The 22,982-nt window shown below is 41.0% G+C and overlaps 1 protein-coding gene across 4 annotated transcripts in view; it reads right to left on the bottom strand.

The window, feature by feature from the left end:
- Nucleotides 1-1,981: 1,981 nt before the first annotated feature.
- The window catches only part of LOC125461484 (proto-oncogene tyrosine-protein kinase Src-like), a 169,540-nt gene continuing 148,539 nt past the window's right edge, over nucleotides 1,982-22,982 (bottom strand). For all 4 annotated transcript variants that reach the window (XM_048550317.2, XM_048550320.2, XM_048550319.2 and 1 more), the window contains 3 exons: nucleotides 15,217-15,370; nucleotides 12,863-12,994; nucleotides 1,982-7,624 (listed from right to left, as the gene is read on the bottom strand). In XM_048550317.2, coding sequence (XP_048406274.1) covers nucleotides 7,416-7,624; nucleotides 12,863-12,994; nucleotides 15,217-15,370 — 495 coding nt within the window. In that variant the 3' untranslated portion in view covers nucleotides 1,982-7,415. The remainder of the gene's footprint in view (nucleotides 7,625-12,862; nucleotides 12,995-15,216; nucleotides 15,371-22,982) is intronic.

Consider the following 22,982-nt stretch of genomic DNA (forward strand, 5'->3'; position numbering starts at 1 on the left):
TGTTGCAAAAGCCCAGTTGCATCACTTTTGCCGTTTGGAAAAGAACACCTATCACTTTTAGCTGTCTGACCTACACATGACTCCAGATTAGCAGCAATGTGATTGGCTCTTAATGGCCCTCTGAAATGGCCCAGCAAGGATAATTAGAGATGGCAATAAATGCTAGTTTCACCAGCAACACCTCCACCCCACATATGATTGAATAAATATATGCAAGCAATTGGTAAAATCACTTCTGGTTCTCCCATCCTGAAGATTTTGACTGCTTGCTGGAGTACAATTCCGTTTTTGAAATTGTTTATTCCGTTGAGGTTTTTCAGAGCTGAGGTAAACTGAGGCTAAATGCAGAACAATGGAAGAGGATGCTGCAGAATTCAAAAGCGTTGAAGAAGGTATGTGGTACATTAGAAGTGATCGAGTGAGGCAACAGTGTGAAAAAGATGGGAAAGAAACATAAAAAAAACAAGAGTGAGGGAAAATGAGAGTTGAGCTGTTGACCATTCTGTTTATTCACCATAGAAGAGGCGGTTGTCACGGGTGATGGGTGGAATTGGGTATGTTGCTGAAGCTGCTGCTTGACTAGGCTGCTGGGCAGAACTGCTCCTCCCACTGGAGTGTTGAGAAGCCCGTATCCCTACTGTTAATAAGGCTCAAGAGGAGTAGACTGGCGTGCTACTGATTGGGGTTAATGTTAATTTGTTTTATGCAAATAGGAGAATTCGAGGATCTCTTCTCACTCCCTTCCTCTATTATATTTTTAAGGAACCTGATAAACTATAGATTTACAATTTTGTTTCTACAAATGACCTTTATCCAATAATATTAGAATCACGTTAAAAATTGAAGTAATGCATTTCCCAATTTTTCTTTTCCTAAAGGTTATGGGCCAGAAGCAGAAGCTATTACTTTATTTGGTGCATTTTGTTGCAGACTCTATATAGCTCTGAATCATCATTGATTTTTAAGCATGTTAACATTCCTGTTGAAATGGCAAATTACACATAATTCTGAGTAAAAATCTGCAATCAATCTGTTCAGACATGCTAGGGCACACCTCTGAAGCAGGTAGGACTTGTAACCTGGCATTCTGGCTCAGAAGGATACTACCTCTGTGTCACTAGACCCCTTCCACAATCCTGATCACAATCAACAATAGAACTCCAAGCATATGACTATACTTATTGAGCCCTTTGCTAACTTATTAGTGTTGAAGTATTTAAATAGTTATACCATCTAAGTATCTCATTAGATTTGCCTTATTCTGAAGCTTATCCAGATTTCAATGTTCAATTGTCCATTGAAAAGGATATAAAACATTTTTGGATTCTGTTTGATTAAACTTAGCTGTTAACATATAAAGTTTTGAAAATTACTTTGCTTTTATAAATAACCTCCTATTCATTGACTGTACCTGTATTCCATAATTCCATAGGAACTTTTCTCTAAATGTAAAGAAACATAAGTTCACCCCCTTATTGATCGGCTGGAATGGCCTTGCGCATCTTGTGAACAACATGTGGCACTTAGATGTAGTTTTTTGTACTGTATCAATCCTGCTATTAACAACACAAAATTATTCACACACAAGTTTTTAAACTTCTGAGCTAGTTAGAAAATTTTAATGATCAGAAGGCAGGCAATGGCCTCATAATATTAGCGGTAAACTATTAATGATTTGGGAACTGGGGTTTGAATCCCACCATGGCAGATGGTGGAATGTGGATTCAATAAAAATCCTGGAATTAACAGACTAATGATAAAAAGCAGGAAAGTGGAAGTAGTTTGGGAAACATGGTCGGTATGGACAAGATGGACCAAAGGGTCTGCTTCTGTGTTGTATGACTCTATCAATCAAATTATCATTTCATTTGCAACTGCAATTTAATGGGAAAAAATAAATTTGCTCCACAATCAGGCACAAAAATAATTTGCATTTTCGTAAGTTTGCAGAAAAATGCCATGACATCATTAAGAGGTTTAATCATGTTTGTTTAATTGCACAATAAAAGGAACATGGACTTGCAAAATGAATTTCCTCCCCACCCTTCCCAAAATTACAAAAGAGACTCCATTCTGAACATGAAATTTATACACAGCAGAAATGTGTGCAACTACATACAAAGGTGAGTTTTATTAAGGTTTTCAAAATGCAAAGTTTTTTTTCGTAAAAAAATAAGAACAAAACAAAAGCAGAGCGAGAAATAAATATATTCTCTGCTTAGGCTGTGGGAATGTATACACCATGTCAAAAGTACCACAGTAACCAAAGCTTTACATACACAAATCATTCCTTTTTAAATGGAAAAGAAAAAAAATGGCTTTTCAATATATAGGCAATAGAAAACCAGAGATTTAAAGGAAAGGAATTATTAAAATTGTCACTTCAGCGCATGTTTTGTTGGTTTATCCAGCCCAAAATTCAAATCTTGAACAGTATGTTATCCACCTAAAATCTTTAATACTGTATAGTACATACAAAGGACTGACTGAACTGACACCCCTGTTTGACTCCCGTGTCCTTATAATAATTTGCCCACAAGTTTGGAATTCTCCCCCAGTTCATATGAAGAATGTTCCAGCCAAATCATTACAGACTTTATTATTCCTTCTCCTCACACCCTTAATGTACACCTACTCAAGATTCAGTACACAGTGTTGTATTCACAGTATAGGAAGGATAAGAGAGATGTCTGCGATTCCATGTAGGAGGCATTGCCAAATACAGTTAGATGCTGTTAAATAATAAATTGAGTCTGCACAAAATGATTATTCACACTCATTAGGAATTCACAGGGAAATATTAACAAGCATTTTCAGTTTCACAATTTCTTGCCCTTCCAAATGTAAACACATGTAGTGATTACTGTTTGCTCACGGTTAGAAAATGAAATAAGGGCCCAGGCAATGCATTATTCATTTAAGTGGCTGCATGTAGTTCAAACCTAAACTCACATTAAAGCATGTAAGCTAATGTTCACTTGCAATGTTTAAATAAGCAAGATTGTTCCAATGAAATGGGTGAATATGATGACAGGTGTAAAGAGGTTTGGGATCGTCAGTTTCAACAAGGACAATCTCTTATCAACTTTTCATTTCAGCCAAGTCTCTGTGTGCTTCAAACCATGAGTAATTGAATACTGCACTCATCTAAACAGCTAATGGCAAAGGTTTGTAATGAGAGTGATAAAATATGATTTCTGAATGCCATCAGATGATTTCAATACCTGGGACTTTTGTTGACTGAAATGGTTTTAAAAAAAGTAAGAACATAAATTTGAATGGCCACAGAAGTCAGCTGAAGACAAGCTGGCCAAGTCAGGAAACAAAGATTAAGATAAATAAAGACCATCCCATAAACATTTTTTTTAAAAGGCACTGAAACTCAGTCATGTGTGAAGAAACCCTCATGTCCGATTTCTAATTTACCCCTACATGCAATTTTCATAAATTGGGAATGGAGCCTTGGCAATGATTAGCAAGCCAAAAGAAACATAACTTTTGAAGACCAAATTACCCAAAAACAAGGTTGTACTTCAAGGAACTGTTTTTGGGAGGAGGCTAGGGGGATGGATTTGTGATGGAACCATCTTTAGGAAAATCACTCTCTTGGCCTCTTGATGGACTAAGTGTCCAGTGACAACACAAACTGGACAGAAACAGCTGAACAACAAGAATTAAAATTACTACAAAATGTATCACCATCAAAGATGAAAGACATCAATTAAACAACCACAGTCTCAGGTTAAAGCTTTTACATTTCAAGGACACCCTAATGACTTTAAACTATTTGTGCTTTTCATCTTCCTTTAGTACTGGGTTGTATGGATATTTATCATTCTACCTACATAAATCCATACTTAACACTGCATTTTATTACTTATTCATATTCAGCAGATAATAACATTGCTCTTTCTTTCAATCAAGTAAAAACCCTGTATTTGGCTCCATACTGCTAAAACAAAACTACATTCTTATTACAGATAAATATAGCTTTGTACTCAACAGAACAATAAATATTTGTTACTAGCAATTGAGGTGATCAAAAGAAGGGAGCCAATCCACCCTCCTGACCTGGTTGTAGCCTGTACTCTCCAACCTGCAATCAAAGTCAATGTTTTCAATGTTTAAGGCAACAGCTGTTTATGTCAGCAATGTGTCGATACTAATCTACAAACTGATCAATACTGGTGGGGGGGGGGGTAAACTTCAACAGTATTCTTCACAGGAGTTAAATGGAGAAGAAATCAGGAAATAATGCAAACAAAGAAAAAAGGAATAAATAGTTTGCATTATGAAAAATGTGTATTTTACTGGGAAGCTCTGGGATCTCGTATGTTTTTCTAGATTATCATAGTACCCAATAGTAACAAAACTATGAAGGTGTTACTATAAAAGCCACAATACAGCGAGTACCACATGAGTTAAAGGAGATTTCTTAAAGAGAAATCAATAAAGTTGATCTCTTCTACATAATTGTATTATAAAATGTTGTTGTATTAATAATGCAGTCAAAGGCATAACGATCAGTGGCTTATAGTCCCCACATTTTGCTGCGCCTCTTTTTTTAATAGCAGTGAGTAGAGAACCATGAAAGCAAGTTGCCTTTGTTCATCCAGGATGCTCAAAATTACAAATAAATCACAAATCTGCTGGAATTCTTTGATGAAGTAATGAGCAGGGTAGACCAAGGAGAGCCAATGGATGTTATCTACCTGGACTTCAAGAAGGCCTTTGACAAGGTGCCGCACAAGAGGCTGCTGAGTAAGATAAGGGCCCGTGGCGTTCGAGGCAAGGTGCTGGCACAGATAGAAGATTGGCTGTCTGGCAGAAAGCAGAGAGTGGGGATAAAAGGGCCTTTCTCAGGGTGGCAGCTAGTGACAAGTGGTGTTCCACAAGAGCCAGCGCTGGGACCACAACTTTTCACTTTCTACATTAATGATCTAGATGAAGGAACTGTGGACATTCTGGCTAAGTTTGCAGATGATACAAAGATAGGTAGAGAGTCAGATAGTATTGAGGAGGCAGCAGAAGGATTTGGACAGGTTAGGAGAGTGAACAAAGAAGTGGCAGATGGAGTACAACATGGGAAAGTGTGATCATGCACTTGGTAAGAAGAATAAAAGCATGGACTATTTTCTAAATGGGGAGAAAATTCAGAAGTCTGAAGTTCAAAAAGACTTGGGAGTTCTAGTCCAGGATTGTCTCAAGGTAAACTTGCAGGTTGACTCAGCAGTCAGGAAGGCAAATGGAATGTTGCCATTTATTTTGAGAGGGCTTGAATATAAAAGCAGGGATGAACTCCTGAGGCTTTATATGGCTCTGGTCAAGCCACATTTGGAGTATTGTGTGCAGTTTTGGGCCCCATATCTCAAGAAGGATGTAGTGGCCTGGAGCAGGTTCAGAGGAGATTCACGAGAATGGTCCCAGGAATGGAAAGCTTAACATATGAGGAACGTTTGAGGATTCTAGGACTATGTTCGTTGGAGTTTAGAAGGATGAGGGGGGATCTAATTGAAACTTTCAAAATACTGAATGGCCTGGACAGAGTGGATGTTGGGAAGATGCTTCTATTGGCAAGAGATACTCAGACTCGGGAGCACAGCCTTAGAGTAAAGGGAAGACCATTTAGAAGGGAGATGGGGGTAACTTCTTCAGCCAGAGAGTGGTAAATCTATGAAATTCATTGCCACAGGAGGCTGTGGAGGCCAAGTCATTGAGTACATTTAAGACTGAGACAGATAGGTTCTTGATTATCAAGGGGTTCAAGGGTTACAGGGAGAAAGCGAGCGAATGGGGTTGAGGAACGTATCAGCCATGATTGAATGGCAGAGCAGACTTGATGGGCCAAATGGCCTAATTTCTGCTCCTATGTTATATGGTCTTAAAAGCCGATCCTCACCATGTCAGGAAGCATGGGGTAGAACCCAATAAACAACTCTACTGTTGTGTGCAACACAGAGCTTGTGGAAACACAACATATTAAAATGTAAAAGACCTTGAAATTCCAGACTGTAAGTATTAGTGCAGACTAATTAATAAATTTATATGAAATTACTTTACCATTGTAACAGTATTAACCAGTTTAAAGTAAAATGGTTAACATTGAACTGTATGTGTGTGGTACAGATAGTGGAATTTCTGTATACTTGTATACATCTGTACACTTGTATACTTCTATATTCGGCATACTTGAATATTTACAACATAATTCCAAAGTCCAAAGATTTCAAAAACTTCACTTTTGAAAAGAAAAATATTGTTGGAAACTGAATTGTTCAGTTGTAAACCAAGTATAACACTTTGTAAATGTGACATGTTGTAGTGAGATCAATTATGTATCAATAATGTACATCCATGTCATCTCAGTACTTCTGTCAGGGAAACAGAATTGTTTTTCATATTCAGGATGACCACCAGAGGGAAGTCCTGAGGACAACTAAATACAATTGGTTGCACTAGTATAAAACTACAGAAGTTAAACAGTGGTGCATGTCTTACAGCTACAAAATCCACTTGTTATTAACCTACAGGAGTATTACAATCTCAGCCACCTAATCAATTTACGTGTTTTTTCCTTAAAAAAAAACACTTTTCTCTTGCATGTTCACATTATTGCTATATCACGTCAGAACTGACTTAACTAGTGTTTCAGTTCCGCTCATCCAATGATATCATTATATACACACCAGGGGAGGCTTAAAACACTGAAATAGCTCCATTTTTCCATTTCGATCAGAACTAATTTTCCTCAATTTATATAAAATGGATTAAAATATAAATAATATTGGATAGTAATAATGGCAAATTGTACCACAATTTAAAGAAAAGGAAATGTGCAAAATATCCTAATGCAGTTGCAATTTCCAGTGATGTAAATTGAAGATAAATATGTCTTGTTTGAATCTAGATGAACTAACCTAGCACCACATGCACAAGAGATAATTCTGGTTTATGTTAATCCTAGGTAGGGTGACTATTTTTGTCAAGGTACAAGCTGAATTTAAAAAATAATTAACTTCTGGAAAGACAGGTTTGCATCAATCTTGATTTGTTTTTGCTGTTGAAGGATAGAAAGGACAGTCAATAAACTCTAGACATAATTGAAGCGTAACTATGGAAACAGAATTCCTTGATGCTGTCGTAGCTTTGCTTTGCTTGCACCAGGAAACATTTCATTACCTCTTAGTCAGAATCTTTTGAACCAAAAAGTGGTGAAATGGAAATTAAATATCTAGAGTGCCTCATCAACAACATTATCTATACAACGTGTGGAACAATATGCAGAAATGAGTTAGTGCACAGTGTACAGGAATTCCAGTTATTAAGCAGATTTAAGGGCTGCGTGCAGCTAGACTTTGTGAATTTCTGCATTCTAAGCTGCACAATGTCCATGGTGTTGCAAGTATTAGCTGGGCCTATAGATTTTCTCCAGGCTGATACTGAGGTTCCGTGGAAGTAAAATAATCTTCTAGGAAGGACTGTAAATACTCAAATGTTGGTCTCTCTTCTGGCTCCTTCTTCCAACACTGAATCATGAGATCATGAAGAGAGTCAGGACATTCGGGCGGGCAGGGCATTCGATACCCCCGTTCCACCTGATCCAATACCTCCCGATTTACCATTCCTGCCAATCAGAACAAACTGACATGAGTAAGAATTCAGTCTCCAAACAATCTGCTTTGGAGAAATAACCAGTCAAGGAGAGAAGAACAATAATTATGTGAACTTGCTGTTAATGAGACTTGTGTACTGTTCTACAATTCGTTTGTACGGCCCTAAAGAATCAATAAGCTACAATTCCCCTGCTGAATAACACAGACTGCAATTGCCTTGAATCACGATGATTCAGGGCAGAAATGGCTAGCACGAGGGGTCATAGTTTTAAGCTGGTTGGTGGAAAGTATAGAGGGGATGTCAGAGGCGGGTTCTTTACACAGAGAGTTGTGAGAGCATGGAATGCGTTGCCAGCAGCAGCTGTGGAAGCAAGGTCATTGGGGTCATTTAAGAGACTGCTGGACATGCATATGGTCACAGAAATTTGAGGGTGCATACATGAGGATCAATGGTCGGCACAACATTGTGGGCTGAAGGGCCTGTTCTGTGCTGTACTGTTCTATGTTCTATGTTCTATTTACTTGAATAGATTGAAGTGTTTATACTAATGCCCAGCCAGATTCGATTGAGTGCATGCTATTAAATAACCAGCCTATCAAAGTGTTTATTATTTGTTTCATTCATGAAATAATCAGATGATGTCCATCAGAGGTTAATGCCAACTGATGTAAATCACCTGCTTTGCTGCTCCGGCCACCTACAAAGACAAGATGTCAAGTTCTGTTTCCAAACAATGAGTGGAGAAGTAAAGTATTGGACCTGTTTATAGTCAATCACTTAACCAAGTCTGCATCAATTGTCTGATCTGATGATCCACATAGCCGTAATTGATTTTCAAAGTATAATTAATTAGATGCAAAATAATTTGCGATATCACACAAGGTGTAATAAGGTGCAGTGTAAACACATATTCATATTTTTGTAAACAGGAAATTCAGAAGGGAAAATTTGCATCTGTTAACACAAAAATCCTGCCAAATATGCAATGCATTACACAAGAAGTTGAATAATATCCACTCTTAACTTTGGATAAATTAACTAAATGAAAGAGTTGCTTTCAGTCGACTGTTTAACAAGATAACATTTTCTTGGATGAAGCAGTTACAAGAGAGTTTAAACACCATGTACAGGGCTAACCCATTACAGAATGGACACTTACAGAAAATATGTATGGACCATCAATTATTATTAAGCATAAAGCAACAGTTAGTGAATCACTTGTGCCTTAATGCTATACCAAAAGTGCTTTGTAGTTGAAATTCAATTCAATCGTTCCACAGCATTTCAAATAAAAGCAAACATAGCCAGAACTGTGACAGATTCCATACATATGAAGTTTGTGAGTTCTTTACTTACTTCACCAACCGTATAATAGGACAAACCACCCAATCCACAGTTTCTAATGGAATCTTTTGTATGACACATCCTGATTCACAAAAACTTTTGCACATGACAAATGTGTTTGCATTGCTAGTGTGGAAAGGCTGCTAGACGGGAAAAGGCAGGTTGTGGTGTTGGATTATTAGAATTTAGGTGTAACTCGGAGTGAAATACAGCTGAAGGAATATTTGGCCTGAATCTATACAATCTATAGTTAGGGTCTGCAGTTACCTGCACAGCTTCAAGCATTGGCAATTCATGCATTCATTACCTTTGAAAGTTGAAAATCATGGACTGTTAAGATTTCAAAATTTGCATTAACACAGAATAACTTTTCCTTTTGATTATGTGCATTCACATCACACCCAAATTTGAAAGAATATTGTACAGCAGTCACTGTGCTCACAAATTATTATAATTTGACAAATGCAGAACCTGAATTAGTATATTAGAACTACTGAACAGTTAGCTCAGCTGAATGTGAAATGGCTGCCAGTGGCTGGATCTGCTGTGAACCATGATGTTCAAGTCCATTGTGATGGTGAGGGGCAAGCTTGGTGGATTACCTCTCAGTCCTTTGCATACATTGGTTAAATTGCAACCAAAATACTGTTTTAAATAAATTATTCTCTCCTGAGCAATATTACCTCTCTGCACACTTCCCGTGCTTCTCCTCCAGAAGGCTTCAGAAAAAGGTCAAGTTGTTGCTGTGTGGTGACAAGCTGCTTTCCAGAACCAAGCCCAAGTGATCATTACTCATTGTGCCTTGCCTGTTGAGCAAGGTAGGCTTTCATGAAGAAACACTGACCTGCAGGCCAGTTCAGAACCAGAATCCAGACGCATGCACTCCAGCAGGGGTCACCATATCCCAGGATGGTAGCTGGTGAATTATAAAAAAGCAGGGACCCTTGTGATGCACTGGTAGTGTTGCCTACCAGAAACTCCGGATTCAAGTCCCACCTGACCCCAAAGGTATTTTGCATCATGTCCGACTAGATTGCTTAATTTGGTTTTAATGCAGCAATCAAGACAGTGAAGTAAATCGAAATTTACCTTTCCCGAGTTGCAGGGAGTCAGATTCCCACTGTCCCCTCTCTGGGCTGAAGTGTTAGCATGGGCTTTAGGTTCTGACATGGGCTGAAAGGTAGACAAGTAGACACAGGTTGGCAGTGGTACCCCAGCTTGGTGAACACATCATGGCCAGCCTGAGGTCTTCTCATTAACTGCTTGCAGGCTGGCCTGGCATGTGGGCTCCTGATGCTGATGGTCAAATCAGAGGCTGGCATCTCTGAAGCTGAAACTCCCTGACTAAAAGAGGTGGGCACCTCTGAGACAATTCAGAACCTTTGAGGCCAAGATTTGTATATCCCACATCGGATGGAGGAGAAACCTCCCAGAGGGGCTAGCTCTGGCTCTGGAGACCACCTTGATTATGCCCCCAAGTACAGCCATTAATAGTGCAAATTGTCTCTCATCCTGTACACTACATGGAAAATTGCCCAAAATGTGTCTAAAGAAATGTTTTCTGAAGAAATTCCCTGCCCCTCTTCAAATCCCTCCTGGAATAACTCCACAGAGACTGATATCCCGTCAACCAATCCCTCCCATTTGTTATCATCTCCAAGAAACTTGCAAGATTCAGCTCTCTGGCTGCAAATCTAGACTGAGATCAGCTAATTCAGTACACTATACATGTATTTTTCACAACTGACCACAACCAAGCAATAAACAAGAAGGGCGTAGAACTACTCTCAGGCAAGATACACTTAGGTAACCAACATAACAGCTCCTTTCAAATGTTGAAAATCCTGTGCCATTTTCTCAGATTATTTCAATCCAGTGAAGTTAGACAACACTTAATGGAGATGCTGGTCCTCCTGTTACACTATCCATGCATAGCATGGGAATGTGCTGTACAAAGCAAAATGTGTTAATCCTGGGATACAGCCATCTGACTCTATTATGAAGGTGTTGTTTAGAGTAAAAATAGCAACTACTTTGTACAGTTCAATGAGTTTTTACCCTAAATTTGCCAAATTGAAAGGCTGCACTTATTTGAAAAATAAGTCTTCACATTGTTTCAATCAGCTTGTCAAAGTTAATGAAGAGATTCTGGATGCAATTACTAATGATTAAAGCAGAGAGTCACTTCGTGACATACAGTCATTGAAACATCCAGCACAGAAACAAACTCTTCAGTTCAACTCGCTCATGCCAATCAAGTTTCCTAGATAAATCTAGTCCCATTTGCCAGCATTTGGCCCATTCTCCTCTCAACTCTTCCTATTCATATACCCACCCAGATGCCCTTTAAATGTCATAACTGCTTATAACCAGTCTCCAACACTTCTTTTGGCAGCCCATTCCATACATGCGCCGCCCTCTGTGTGAAAAGGTTGCCCCTTAGATCTCTTTTAGATTTTTCTCCTCTCACCTTAAACCTATGCTCTCTCGTTTTGGTCTGCCCAAACCCAGGGAAAAGACCTTGTCTATTTACCCTATCCATGGCCCTAATGATTTTATGAACCTCTATAATGTCAGCCCTCAATCTCCAACGCTCCAGGGAAAGTAGCCTCAGCCCATTCGGCCTCTCCCTATAGCTCAAATTCTCCAACCCTGGCAACATCTTTGTCAATCTTTTCTGAACGCTTTTCAAATTTCACAATGTCCTTCCCCATTGCAAGGAGACCAGAACTGCACACAGTGTTCCAAAAGTGGCCTAACCAATGTACTGTACAACTGCAACATGACCTGCCAATCCCTACACTCAATACACTGACCAAAAAAGGCAAGCTTACCAAATGCCTTCTTCACAATCATATTTACCTTCATGGAACTATGAACCTACACTTCAAAGTCTCTTTGTTCAGAAACACTCTCCAGGACCTTACCACTAAGTGTAAAAGTCCTGCCCTGATTTGCCTGTCCAAAATGCAGCATCTCACATTTATCTAAAATAAACTCCATCTGCCACTCCTCGGCCCATTGGTCCATCTGATCAAGGTCCCATTACATTCTGAGCTAATCTACTTTGTGGTCCACTACACCTCTAATTTTAGTGTAATCTTCAAACTTATTAACCATATCTCCTACGCTCACATCCAAATCACTTATATAAATGACAAAAAGCAGTGGACCCAGTACTGATTCTTGTGGCATGTCGCTGGTCACAAGCCTCCAGTCTCAAAAGCAACCCTCCAACATCACCCTCTGTCTTCTACCTTCGAGCCAGTTCTGTATCCAAATGGCTAGTTCTCTCTGTATTCCAGGTGATCTAACCCTGCTAAACAATCTACCATGAGGAACCTGGTTGAACCCCTTACTGAAGTTCACAAAGGTCACATCTACCACTCTGCCCTCATCAATCCTCTTCATTACTTCTTCAAAAAACTCAATTAAGTTAATGAGACAGTTTCCCATACACAAAGCCATGTTGACTACCCCTAAACAGTCACTGTCTTTCCAAATATATATAAATCCTGTCCCTCAGCACTCCCTCCAACAACTTACCCACCACAGATATCAGGCTCACCGGTCTATAGTTCTCTGGCTTTTCCTTACCAACTTTTTTTCAATAGAGAGATCACATTGGCCAACCTCCAGCGTTCTGGCACCTCACATGTGGCTATCGATGATACAAATGTCTCAGCAAGGGGCCCAGCAAACATTTCCCTAGATCCACTAACTTTCATAAGCATCTTAGCTTGCTTACTTTTGGGTAAATCATGTTAACACCAACACCAATTTCACTGGTGGAGGCTTGTTGAGGATTATAAATTTTTATTTAGCAAAACCGGCTACTTCTGCTGCTTTCTGGATTATTGGCTGTTGCACAAATAAATTCATCATTTATTATTTTGAAATTTACCTGGATATGGCACTCTTCCCTTTGTAGCTAGTTCAGTCATTAGAATTCCAAATGACCATACATCTGATTTTATGGTAAAACGCCCATACAGTGCAGCTTCAGGAGCTGTCCATTTGATTGGGAATTTGGCACCTGTATCAAGCAAAGACAAATTGATAATGAAAATCATCTGGAATGCAAATTTATTTTCAATATTTAACTTTCACCTGAATGAGGCAGGGAGGCTTCGGTTTAACATCTAATTCAAAGATGGAACTTAGTAGATTTCAGCAATCCGCTCTGGTCAATTTCACAAAACCACAGAATTTTTACAGAGCAGAAGGGAGCCATTCAACCCATTATATTTGTGCTGTGACCCGTCATGTTTGTGCTGGTTCTCCAAATGAGCACCTCACTTATTTCTATTATCCTGCCTTCTCTCTGCAACATATTACATTGTTCCTTTTCAAATAATCATCAAATTCCCATTTAGAAACCTTGATTGAATCTGCCTGCCACAGACTCTGGCAGTGCAATGCAGGACCCTAACCATTTATTTCATAAAAAGGTTTCTCATCATATTACGTTCGCTTATTTCAGAAATGTGTTTGAATCTACACACTCTTGCTCTTGAACCTTTCATGAGTGGGAATATTTTCTCCATACCCGCTTTGTCCAAACTTCTGACAGCTGAGTCTTTTTTAATTTGTTCATGGGATATGAGTGTTACTGGCCACACCCTGTTGCGTGAGTTTAGAATCTCTCCAATAACATTAGCAGAACGTCCAGCAGGAAATTCAGTTCCATCTCTGTTCAGGTGCAAACGATCCAGTACAGGTTCATCAACCCCACAGCCAGTCCCTATGTCCCAAGAGTTTAAAGCCATTTCTCCTGCAGCACCTTTATCCACACACTCATGTCTGTACTACCTGTGTGTGACACTGTGAGTTATGCAGAGATTACTACTTTTGAAGTCCTGCTTGCTAATTTCCTGCCCTGTTAGCTGAATTTTGACTGCAAAACTACATCTCTCTTTCCACCTGTGTTGACATTACCTGTGTGAGCCATGGCTGGTTGCTAATTAGCCTCCCCCTCGGGGTACTGTGAAGGGCGCAAGTACTGGATCATTGTGTGAATCTATGATTGTCTAGTTAGGAGGTAGTTCACCTCTAGCCCCTAGTCCTAGAAACCAGGTAACTCAATCCTATTTACACAAATGTTTTCCATTGATTTGTCCTATATCTATAGGGTTAACTCCTGATATAAAGCAAAAGAAGAAATGCAGCCTTTTGTGTTCTTATGAAGGTCTTCAGAAACTATATTTATTTTGTTTAACTTCACTGGTTGGATGTACAGATTTTGCATTAAGAAATAAGGATATAAAACCAAGGTCCACATTACCAAAACAGGGGGTGGGGAAGTAATTTGACAATGTTCAAACTCACAATGTCTATTTTTGTATGAATAATTTACTTCTTTTTAAATCGACACCAGTATTTCTTTTGCCTTGTTTCATTCAGTACTATTTCATTTTTCCTGCAATCATTATAATCTGATTTTTTTTGAGGGATTAGTTGAGCTAATATGAAATACAGTTGCAGAATCCACAAGGTTTTTAATAATTCATTTCATTTTACACTGTGAAATCTTGATAAGATCAGGTCATTGGAACAAGATGAAATTGTGGCTTGAAGCAATATGTGACTTTATCTAGTTTAGCCCTGTTGTAGCCTTGAGGCAAAAGGGAATAAAACTTCAGCTTTTCCATCTGGCATATTAACCAACTTGATCCGATTAAGCACTGAGCAGTCCAAAATTGACATAAAAGAAACTGAGAAAAAAAATGAGGGAAAGAAAACAATGCGGCACAAAACTGGTTCATGTCATTTTATCTCTGGGTTCAGAGCTGGAATCCAAGCCAGACATGTGCAATGAGTGAATGTTTCCTATTTCCACGCTTAAACACAAGATTACATTATAGCCTCATTCAAGTAGATTTGAGAGGATCCAAAGAACAAACTGCCTATTATCAGAAATGTACTGGCAATGTCAGACAAAAAGGAACATTTGAGCAATGGAAAATTCATGTTGGATTGAATGAGGGTGATTTTCTGGGACTGGAAGCCATAATTAATGAACCATCTTGAGTTATTATGAGATCCTGGAAACAAGAGTCAATGTTGAGGAGATTCTTAGCTGAGTACAAAGGAAAATGTCCCAAAACCTGAATCTCTAAATTTTATATTAGTTCGACTGCATACATCCATAATCTTTCAAAATAATGAACTATAAGTATTTGATTATGATAGGACATTTCCGAAAGCCAATAAATGTAGTCAGTTGTACTATTCAATTTTGAAAGACCCAGCACTAACCTTGTCGGGCTGTGTATTCATTGTCTTCAATCAATCGAGCCAAGCCAAAGTCAGCAACCTTACACACTAGGCTTTCGCCTACAAGAATGTTAGCCGCTCGTAAATCTCTATGAACATAATTCATTCTTTCCACATACGCCATACCAGCTGCAATCTGTAAATCAGGAGCAACACAGCATTGAATTTAACAAAGAAAGTGGAGGAGAATCAAATTTTGCTTGCTTTCTGGAGTCATTTCCAAAGTTCTGCAGGGGTGGTATAGACTGATGTATTCTAAAATGTGAAGCACATAAAACCAAATGATACGCTCTTTGGGAACACTGGGGACGTAGATAAGGATATATGAAAAGTCTAATGCAAAAAGAACTCTACATGTAAATGGAACTGTTAGTAAGTTTTGCAGGATGGGATTTCATAAAAAAAGGTGCCATTAAGATGTATAGCATAGAAACAGACCCTTCAGTCCAACTCGTCCATGCTGGCCAGATATTTTACTTTAATCTAATTCCATTTACCAGCATTTAGCCCATATCCCTCTAAACCCTTCTTATTCACATACCTATCCAGATACCTTTTAAATGTTGTAAATGCATCAGCCTCCACCACTCCCTCTGGCATCTCATTCCATATGCACACCACCCTCTATGTGAAAATGCTGCCCCTTAAGTCTCTTTTAAATCTTGCCCCTCTCACCTTAAACTTCCCCCACCCCAGAGAAAAGACCTTGACTATTCACCCTGCTTGTAAATACATTACATATAGCTCATGGTATGGTGCTTTATAAAAAGTAACTTTAATAGCTGGAGCGGGAGCTGGATGAACTTCGGATCATTCGGGAGGCAGGGTCAGTGATAGACAAGAATTTCAGGGAAGTAGTTCCTCCTAAGCGTGAAGAAAGCTGGGTAACCGTTAGAAGGGGGAAAAAGCAGTCAGTGCAGGGATCCCCTGTGGTTGTTCCCCTGAAAAACAAGTGTATCGTTTTGGGTACTGTTGGGGGTGACAATTTACCGGGGCATGCAGTGGGGTGCAGGTCTCTGGCACAGAGTCTGTCCCTCTTGCACAAAAGGGAAGGGGGGATAGGAAGAGAGTGATAGTCATTGGGGACTCAATCGTTAGAGGGACTGATAGAAGGTTTGCCGGGAACGAAAGAGACTCACGGCTGGTGTGTTGCCTCCCAGGTGCCAGGGTCCGTGATGTCTCGGATCGTGTCTTTGGGGTCCTGAAGGGAGAGGGTGACCAGCCCCAAGTCGTGGTCCACATAGGCACCAACGACATAGGTAGAAAGAGGGATAGGGATGTCAGGCAGGATTTCAGGGAGCTAGGGTGGAAGCTGAGAGCTAGAACAAACAGAGTGGTTATCTCCGGTTTGTTACCCGTGTCACGTGATAGCGAGGCAAAGAACAGGGAGAGATTTCAGCTGAACACGTGGCTGCAGGGATGGTGCAGGAGGGAGGGCTTCAGGTACATGGACAATTGGGGCTCATTCTGGGGAATGTGGGACCTCTACAAACAGGACGGTCTCCACTTGAACCAGAGGGGCACTAATATCCTGGGTGAGAAATTTGCTAGTCCTATTCGGGTGGATTTAAACTTGCTCAGAAGGGGATGGGAAACTGAGGTGTAGTCCTAGTACACAGGAGAATGAGCGTAGGGAGAACATGGTCAGGACCTCACTGTCATAGGAGTGTGCTGGCAGACAGCAAGCTGGATTGAAGTGTGTCTACTTTAATGCCAGGAGTATCCGGAATAAGGTAGGTGAGCCTGCAGCTTGGATAGGTACCTGGGACTTCCATGTTGTGGCCATTTCAGAGACATGGATACAGCAGGGTCAGGAATGGATGTTGCAGGTTCCAGGGTTTAGATCTTTCATGAAGGTCAGAGAAGGTGGTAAAAGAGAGGGAGGTGTGGGTTGGTCAAGGACAGTATAACGGTGGCTGAAATAACTTTTGATGAGGACTCGTCTACTGAGGTGGTATGGGCTGAGGTTGCCGAGGAAGGTTTATCGACTGAGTCAGTATGGGTGGAAGTTAGGAACAGCAAGGGAGCAGTCACCTCATTGGGGGTTTTCTACAGAACCCCAAATAGCAGTAGGGAAATCGAAGAACTCATTGGCCGTCAGATTGTTGAAAAGTGCAAACGTAGCAGGGTTATTGTTATGGGTGACTTCAATTTTCTGAATATAGATTGGAACCTGCTTAGTGCAGATGGTTTGGATGGAGCCGTTCAGGAGGGTTTCCTTACTCAGTATGTGGACAGGCCGACGAGGGGGGAGGCCATTTTGGATTTGGTGCTCGGCAATGAGCCAGGACAGGTATCAGATTTTGTGGTGGGAGAACACTTTGGAGACAGTGACCACAACAGCCTCACATTTACCATAGCCATGGAAAGGGAAAGGAGCAGTTACCAGGGGAAGATATTTAACTAGGGAAAAGGAAACTATGACGCTATCAGACAGGAATTGGGAAGTACAGATTGGGAGCAACTGTTCCACAGAAAGGGCACAGCAGACATGTGGAGGCTGTTTAAGGAGCAGTTATTGCGATTGATGTATAAATTTGTTCCTCTGAGACAGGTAAGAAGGGGTAAGATTAAGGAGCCTTGAATGACGGGTACAGAGGTGCTTCTTGTCAAAAAGAAAAAGGCAGCGTATGTAAGGTGGAGGAACATAGAACATAGAACATTGCAGCACAATACAGGCCCTTCGGCCCTCGATGTTGTGCCGACCTGTCATACCGATCTCAAGCCCATCTAACCTACACTATTCCATGTACGTCCATATGCTTATCCAATGATGACTTAAATATACCTAAAGTTGGCGAATCGACTACCATTGCAGGCAAAGCGTTCCATTCCCTTACTACTCTCTGAGTAAAGAAACCACCTCTGACATCTGTCCTATATCTTTCACCCCTCAATTTAAAGCTATGCCCCCTCGTGCTCGCCATCACCATCCTAGGAAAAAGGCTCTCCCTATTCACCCTATCTAACCCTCTGATTATTTTATATGTTTCAATTAAGTCACCTCTCAACCTTCTTCTCTCTAATGAAAACAGCCTCAAGTCCCTCAGCCTTTCCTCGTAAGACTTCCCTCCATACCAGGCAACATCCTAGTAAATCTCCTCTGCACCCTTTCCAAAGCTTCCACATCCTTCTTATAATGCGGTGACCAGAATAGTACGCAATACTCCAAGTGCGGCCGCACCAGAGTTTTGTACAGCTTCACCATAACCTCTTGGTTCCGGAACTCGATCCCTCTATTAATAAAAGCTAAAACACTATATGCCTTCTTAACAGCCCTGTCAACCTGGGTGGCAACTTTCAAGGATCTGTGTACATGGACACCGAGATCTCTCTGCTCATCTACACTACTAAGAATCTTACCATTAGCCCTGTACTTTGCCTTCCCGTTACTCCTATCAAAGTGCATCACCTCACACTTGTCTGCATTAGACTCCATTTGCCACCTCTCAGCCCAGCTCTACAGCTTATCTATGTCTCTCTGCAACCTACAGCATCCTTTGTCACTATTCACAACTCCACCTTAGTGTCGTCTGCAAATTTACTAACCCATCCTTCTACGCCCTCATCCAGGTCATTTATAAAAATTACAAACAGCAGTGGACCCAACACTGACCCTTGTGGTACACCACTAGTAACTGGTCTCCAGGATGAACATTTCCCATCAACTACCACCCTCTGTCATCTTTCAGCAAGCCAATTTCCGATCCAAACTGCTATATCTCCCAGAATTCCATTCCTCTGCATTTTGTACAATAGCCTATTGTGGGTAACCTTATCTAACGCCTTGCTGAAATCCATATACACCACATCAACCGGTTTACTCTCGTCTACCTGTTTGGTCATCTTCTCAAAGAACTCAGTAAGGTTTGTGAGGCACGACCTTCCCTTCACAAAACCGTGCTGACTATCCCTAATCAATTTATTCTTTTCTAGATGATTATAAATCCTATCCCTTATAACCTTTTCCAACACTTTACCAACAACTGAGGTAAGGCTCACTGGTCTATAATTACCAGGGTTGTCTCTACTCCCCTTCTTGAACAGGGGAACCACATTTGCCATCCTCCAGTCATCTGGCACTATTCCTGTAGACAATGACGAGTTAAAGGTCAATGCCAAAGGCTCAGCAATCTCTTCCCTGGTTTCCCAGAGGATCCGAGGATAAATCCAATCCGGTCCAGGGGACTTATCTATCTTCACCCTCTGTAGGATTTCTAATACCTCTTCCATGTGAACCTCAATCCCACCTAGTCTAGTAGCCTGTATCTCAGTATTCTCCTCGACAACATTGTCGTTTTCTAGAGTGAATACTGTTGAGAAATATTCATTTAGCGCTTCCCCTATCTCATCTGACTCCACACACAACTTACCACTACTATCCTTGATTGGGCCTAATCTTACTTTCGTCATTCTTTTATTCCTTAAATACCTATAGAAAGCCTTAGGGTTTACCCTGATCCTATCCGCCAACAACTTCTCATGTCGCCTCCTGGCTCTTCTGAGTTCTCTCTTTAGGTCTTTCCTGGCTACCTCGTAGCCCTCAAGCGCCCTAACTGAGCCTTCACATCTCATCCTAACATAAGCCTTCTTCTTCCTCTTGACCAGAGATTCGACCTCCTTCATAAACCACGGCTCCCGCACTCTACAGCTTCCTCCCTGCCTGACAGGTACATATTTATCTAGGATACACAGGAGCTTTTCCTTGAATAAGCTCCACATTTCTAATGTGCCCATCCCCTGAAGTTTCTTTCCCCATCCTATGCTCCCTAAATCTTGCCTAATCTCATCGTAATTTCCTTTCCCCCAGCTATAACTCTTGCCCAGTGGTATACACCTATCCCTTTCCATCACTAAAGTAAACATAACAGAATTGTGATCGCTGTCACCAAAGTGCTCACCTACTTCCAAATCTAACACCTGGCCGGGCTCATTACCCAGTACCAAATCTAATGTGGCTTCGCCCCTTGTTGGCCGATCTACATACTGTGTCAGGAAGCCCTCCTACACACACTGGACAAAAACTGACCCATCTATAGTACTCAAACTATAGTGTTCCCAGTCAATATCTGGAAAGTTGAAGTCCCCCATGACAACTACCCTGTCTCTCTCACTCCTATCGAGAATCATCTTTGCTATCCTTTCCTCTACATCTCTGGAACTATTCAGAGGCCTATAGAAAACTCCCAACAGGGTGACTTCTCCTTTCCTGTTTCTAACCTCAGCCCATACTACCTCAGTTGACGAGTCCCCAAACATCCTTTCTGCAACTGTAATACTGTCCTTAGGAAGCAAGGGTCTAGCAGAGCTTTAGAGGATTACAGGCTTGCTCAGAAGGAGCTCAAAAGTGGACTGAGGAGGGCCAAAAGGGGGCATGAAAAAGGCTTGGCAGGAAGGATTAGGGAGAACCCGAAGGCATTTTACTCATACGTGAGGAATAAGAGAATGATCAGGGAGAAGGTAGGGCTGATCAGGGATAGCGTAGGGTACTTATGCATGGAGTCTGAGCAGATAGGGGAAGCCCTAAATGAGTTTTTTGCTTCGGTTTTCACTAAGGAAAGGGACCTTGTTGTGAATGAGAACTTTCAGGAGCAGGAAAATAGGCTTGAACAGATCAAGATTGAGGAAGTTGATGTGCTGGAAATTTTGGCAAACATTTAGATTGATAATTCCACAGGGCCAGACCAGATTTATCCTAGGTTGCTCCAGGAAGCGAGAAAGGAGGTTGCTAAGCCGCTGGCAAAGATCTTTGCTTCCTCACTCTCCCTGGGAGTCGTACCGGAAGACTGGAGGGAGGCAAATGTTGTTCCTCTTTTCAAGAAAGGGAATAGGGAAATCCCTGGAAATTACAGACCAGTCAGTCTTATGTCTGTGGCCAGCAAGGTTTTGGAAAGAATTCTGAGGGATAGGATTTATGACTATTTGGAAAAGCATAACATGATTAGGGGGAGTCAGCATGGCTTTGTGAGGGGCAAGTCATGCCTTACAAATTTTATTGAGTTCTTTGAAGAAGTCACGGGACAGGTTGACGAGGGTCGAGCAGTGGATGAGGTGTACATGGACTTCAGCAAGGCATTTGATAAGGTTCCCCATGGCAGGCTCATTCATAAAGTCAGGAGTTATGGGATACAGGGTGATCTGGCTGTCTGGATTCAGAATTGGTTGGCTGACAGGAGGCAGAGAGTGGTTGTAGATGGTAAGTATTCTGCCTGGAAGGTCAGTGCTGAATGGTGTCCCACAGGGCTCTGCTCTTGGGCCTCTACTCTTTGTAGTTTTTATAAATGACTTAGACGAGGAGGTTGAGGGGTGGGTTAGTATGTTTGCTGATGACACAAAGGTTGGAGGTGCCGTTGATAGTATTGAAGGCTATTGCAGGCTTCAGCGAGACATTGACAGAATGCAGCGCTAGGCTGAGAAATGGCAAACGGAGTTCAACCTGGATAAATGCGAAGTGATGCATTTTGGAAGGTCGAACTTAACTGTTGAATATAGGATTAAAGGCAGGATTCTCGGCAGTGTGGAGGAACAGCGGGATCTTGGTGTTCAAGTGCATAGCTCCCTCAAAGTTGCCACCCAGGTGGATAAAGTTGTTAAGAAAGCATATGGTGTTTTGGCTTTCATTAACAGGGGGATCGAGTTTAAGAGCCACGAGGTTATGCTGCAACTCTACAAAACCCTGGTGAGACCACACTTGGAATATTGTGTCCAGTTCTGGTCGCCCAATTATAGGAAAGATGTGGAGGCTTTGGAGAGGGTGCAAAGGAGGTTTACCAGGATGCTGCCTGGACTGGAGGGCTTGTCTTACAAGGAGAGGTTGATTCAGTTCGGACTTTTCTCTCTGGAGAGAAGGAGGAAGAGAGGTGACCTGATCGAGGTGTACAAGGTAATGAGAGGCATGGATAGAGTCGATAGCCAGAGGCTTTCCCCCCCGGCAGGTTTGACTGCCACGAGGGGTCATAGTTTTAAGGTGTTAGGAGGAAAGTATAGAGGAGACATCAGAGGGAAGTTCTTCACCCAGAGAGTTGTGAGCGCATGGAATACTTTGCCAGTGGCAGTCGTGGAAGCGGAGTCATTAGTGACATTTAAGCGACTGCTGGACATGCACATGGACAGCAGTGAATTGAGGGGAATGTAGGTTAAGTTATTTTATTTTTGGATTAGGATTATTCCATGTCACAACATTGTGGGCCAAAGGGCCTGTACTATGCTGTACTTTTCTATGTTCTATGTTCTATATGTACTGAATTGCTGCTCATATCTTTGATTTAGACAACCATCCAAACAGGGTGACCATCAATCGATTGAGGAAGGAGGAAAAGACATTCTTACATTTAGTCAGCATCAGTCAAAAATTGGAGAGCAACATACCCTTTTGGCAAATATATAAATATTTATAGCTTAAAGAGAAAAGGTAGAATGATTTACTTTTGAATGAATACCATTTGTCTTTGAAGGCACAGCAAAAATTGACCTATAACTTATCAATTTTTTTTACAATGTACTCTTGTGGAACTTACAGTGCGTTTTTTTATTATCTTTGTCCAGACACACTTCAGCATCAGTATAATAGCAGTACCAGAGAACCATTTTGCAGCTTCACAGGAGTACTGCTTGGCCTGCTGTGTTCATCCAGCTCCACACTTTGTTATCTTAACCATTTTGCAGCTTCACAGGTTATGAAAGTATTTAGCATTTCCAGGCCATGGAATTAACAAAAAACAAAGATAGGGCCCTGAAGTGCCATAATG

Source organism: Stegostoma tigrinum, chromosome 19, assembly GCF_030684315.1.
Source record: "Stegostoma tigrinum isolate sSteTig4 chromosome 19, sSteTig4.hap1, whole genome shotgun sequence".
NCBI classification, from domain to species: domain Eukaryota; kingdom Metazoa; phylum Chordata; class Chondrichthyes; order Orectolobiformes; family Stegostomatidae; genus Stegostoma; species Stegostoma tigrinum.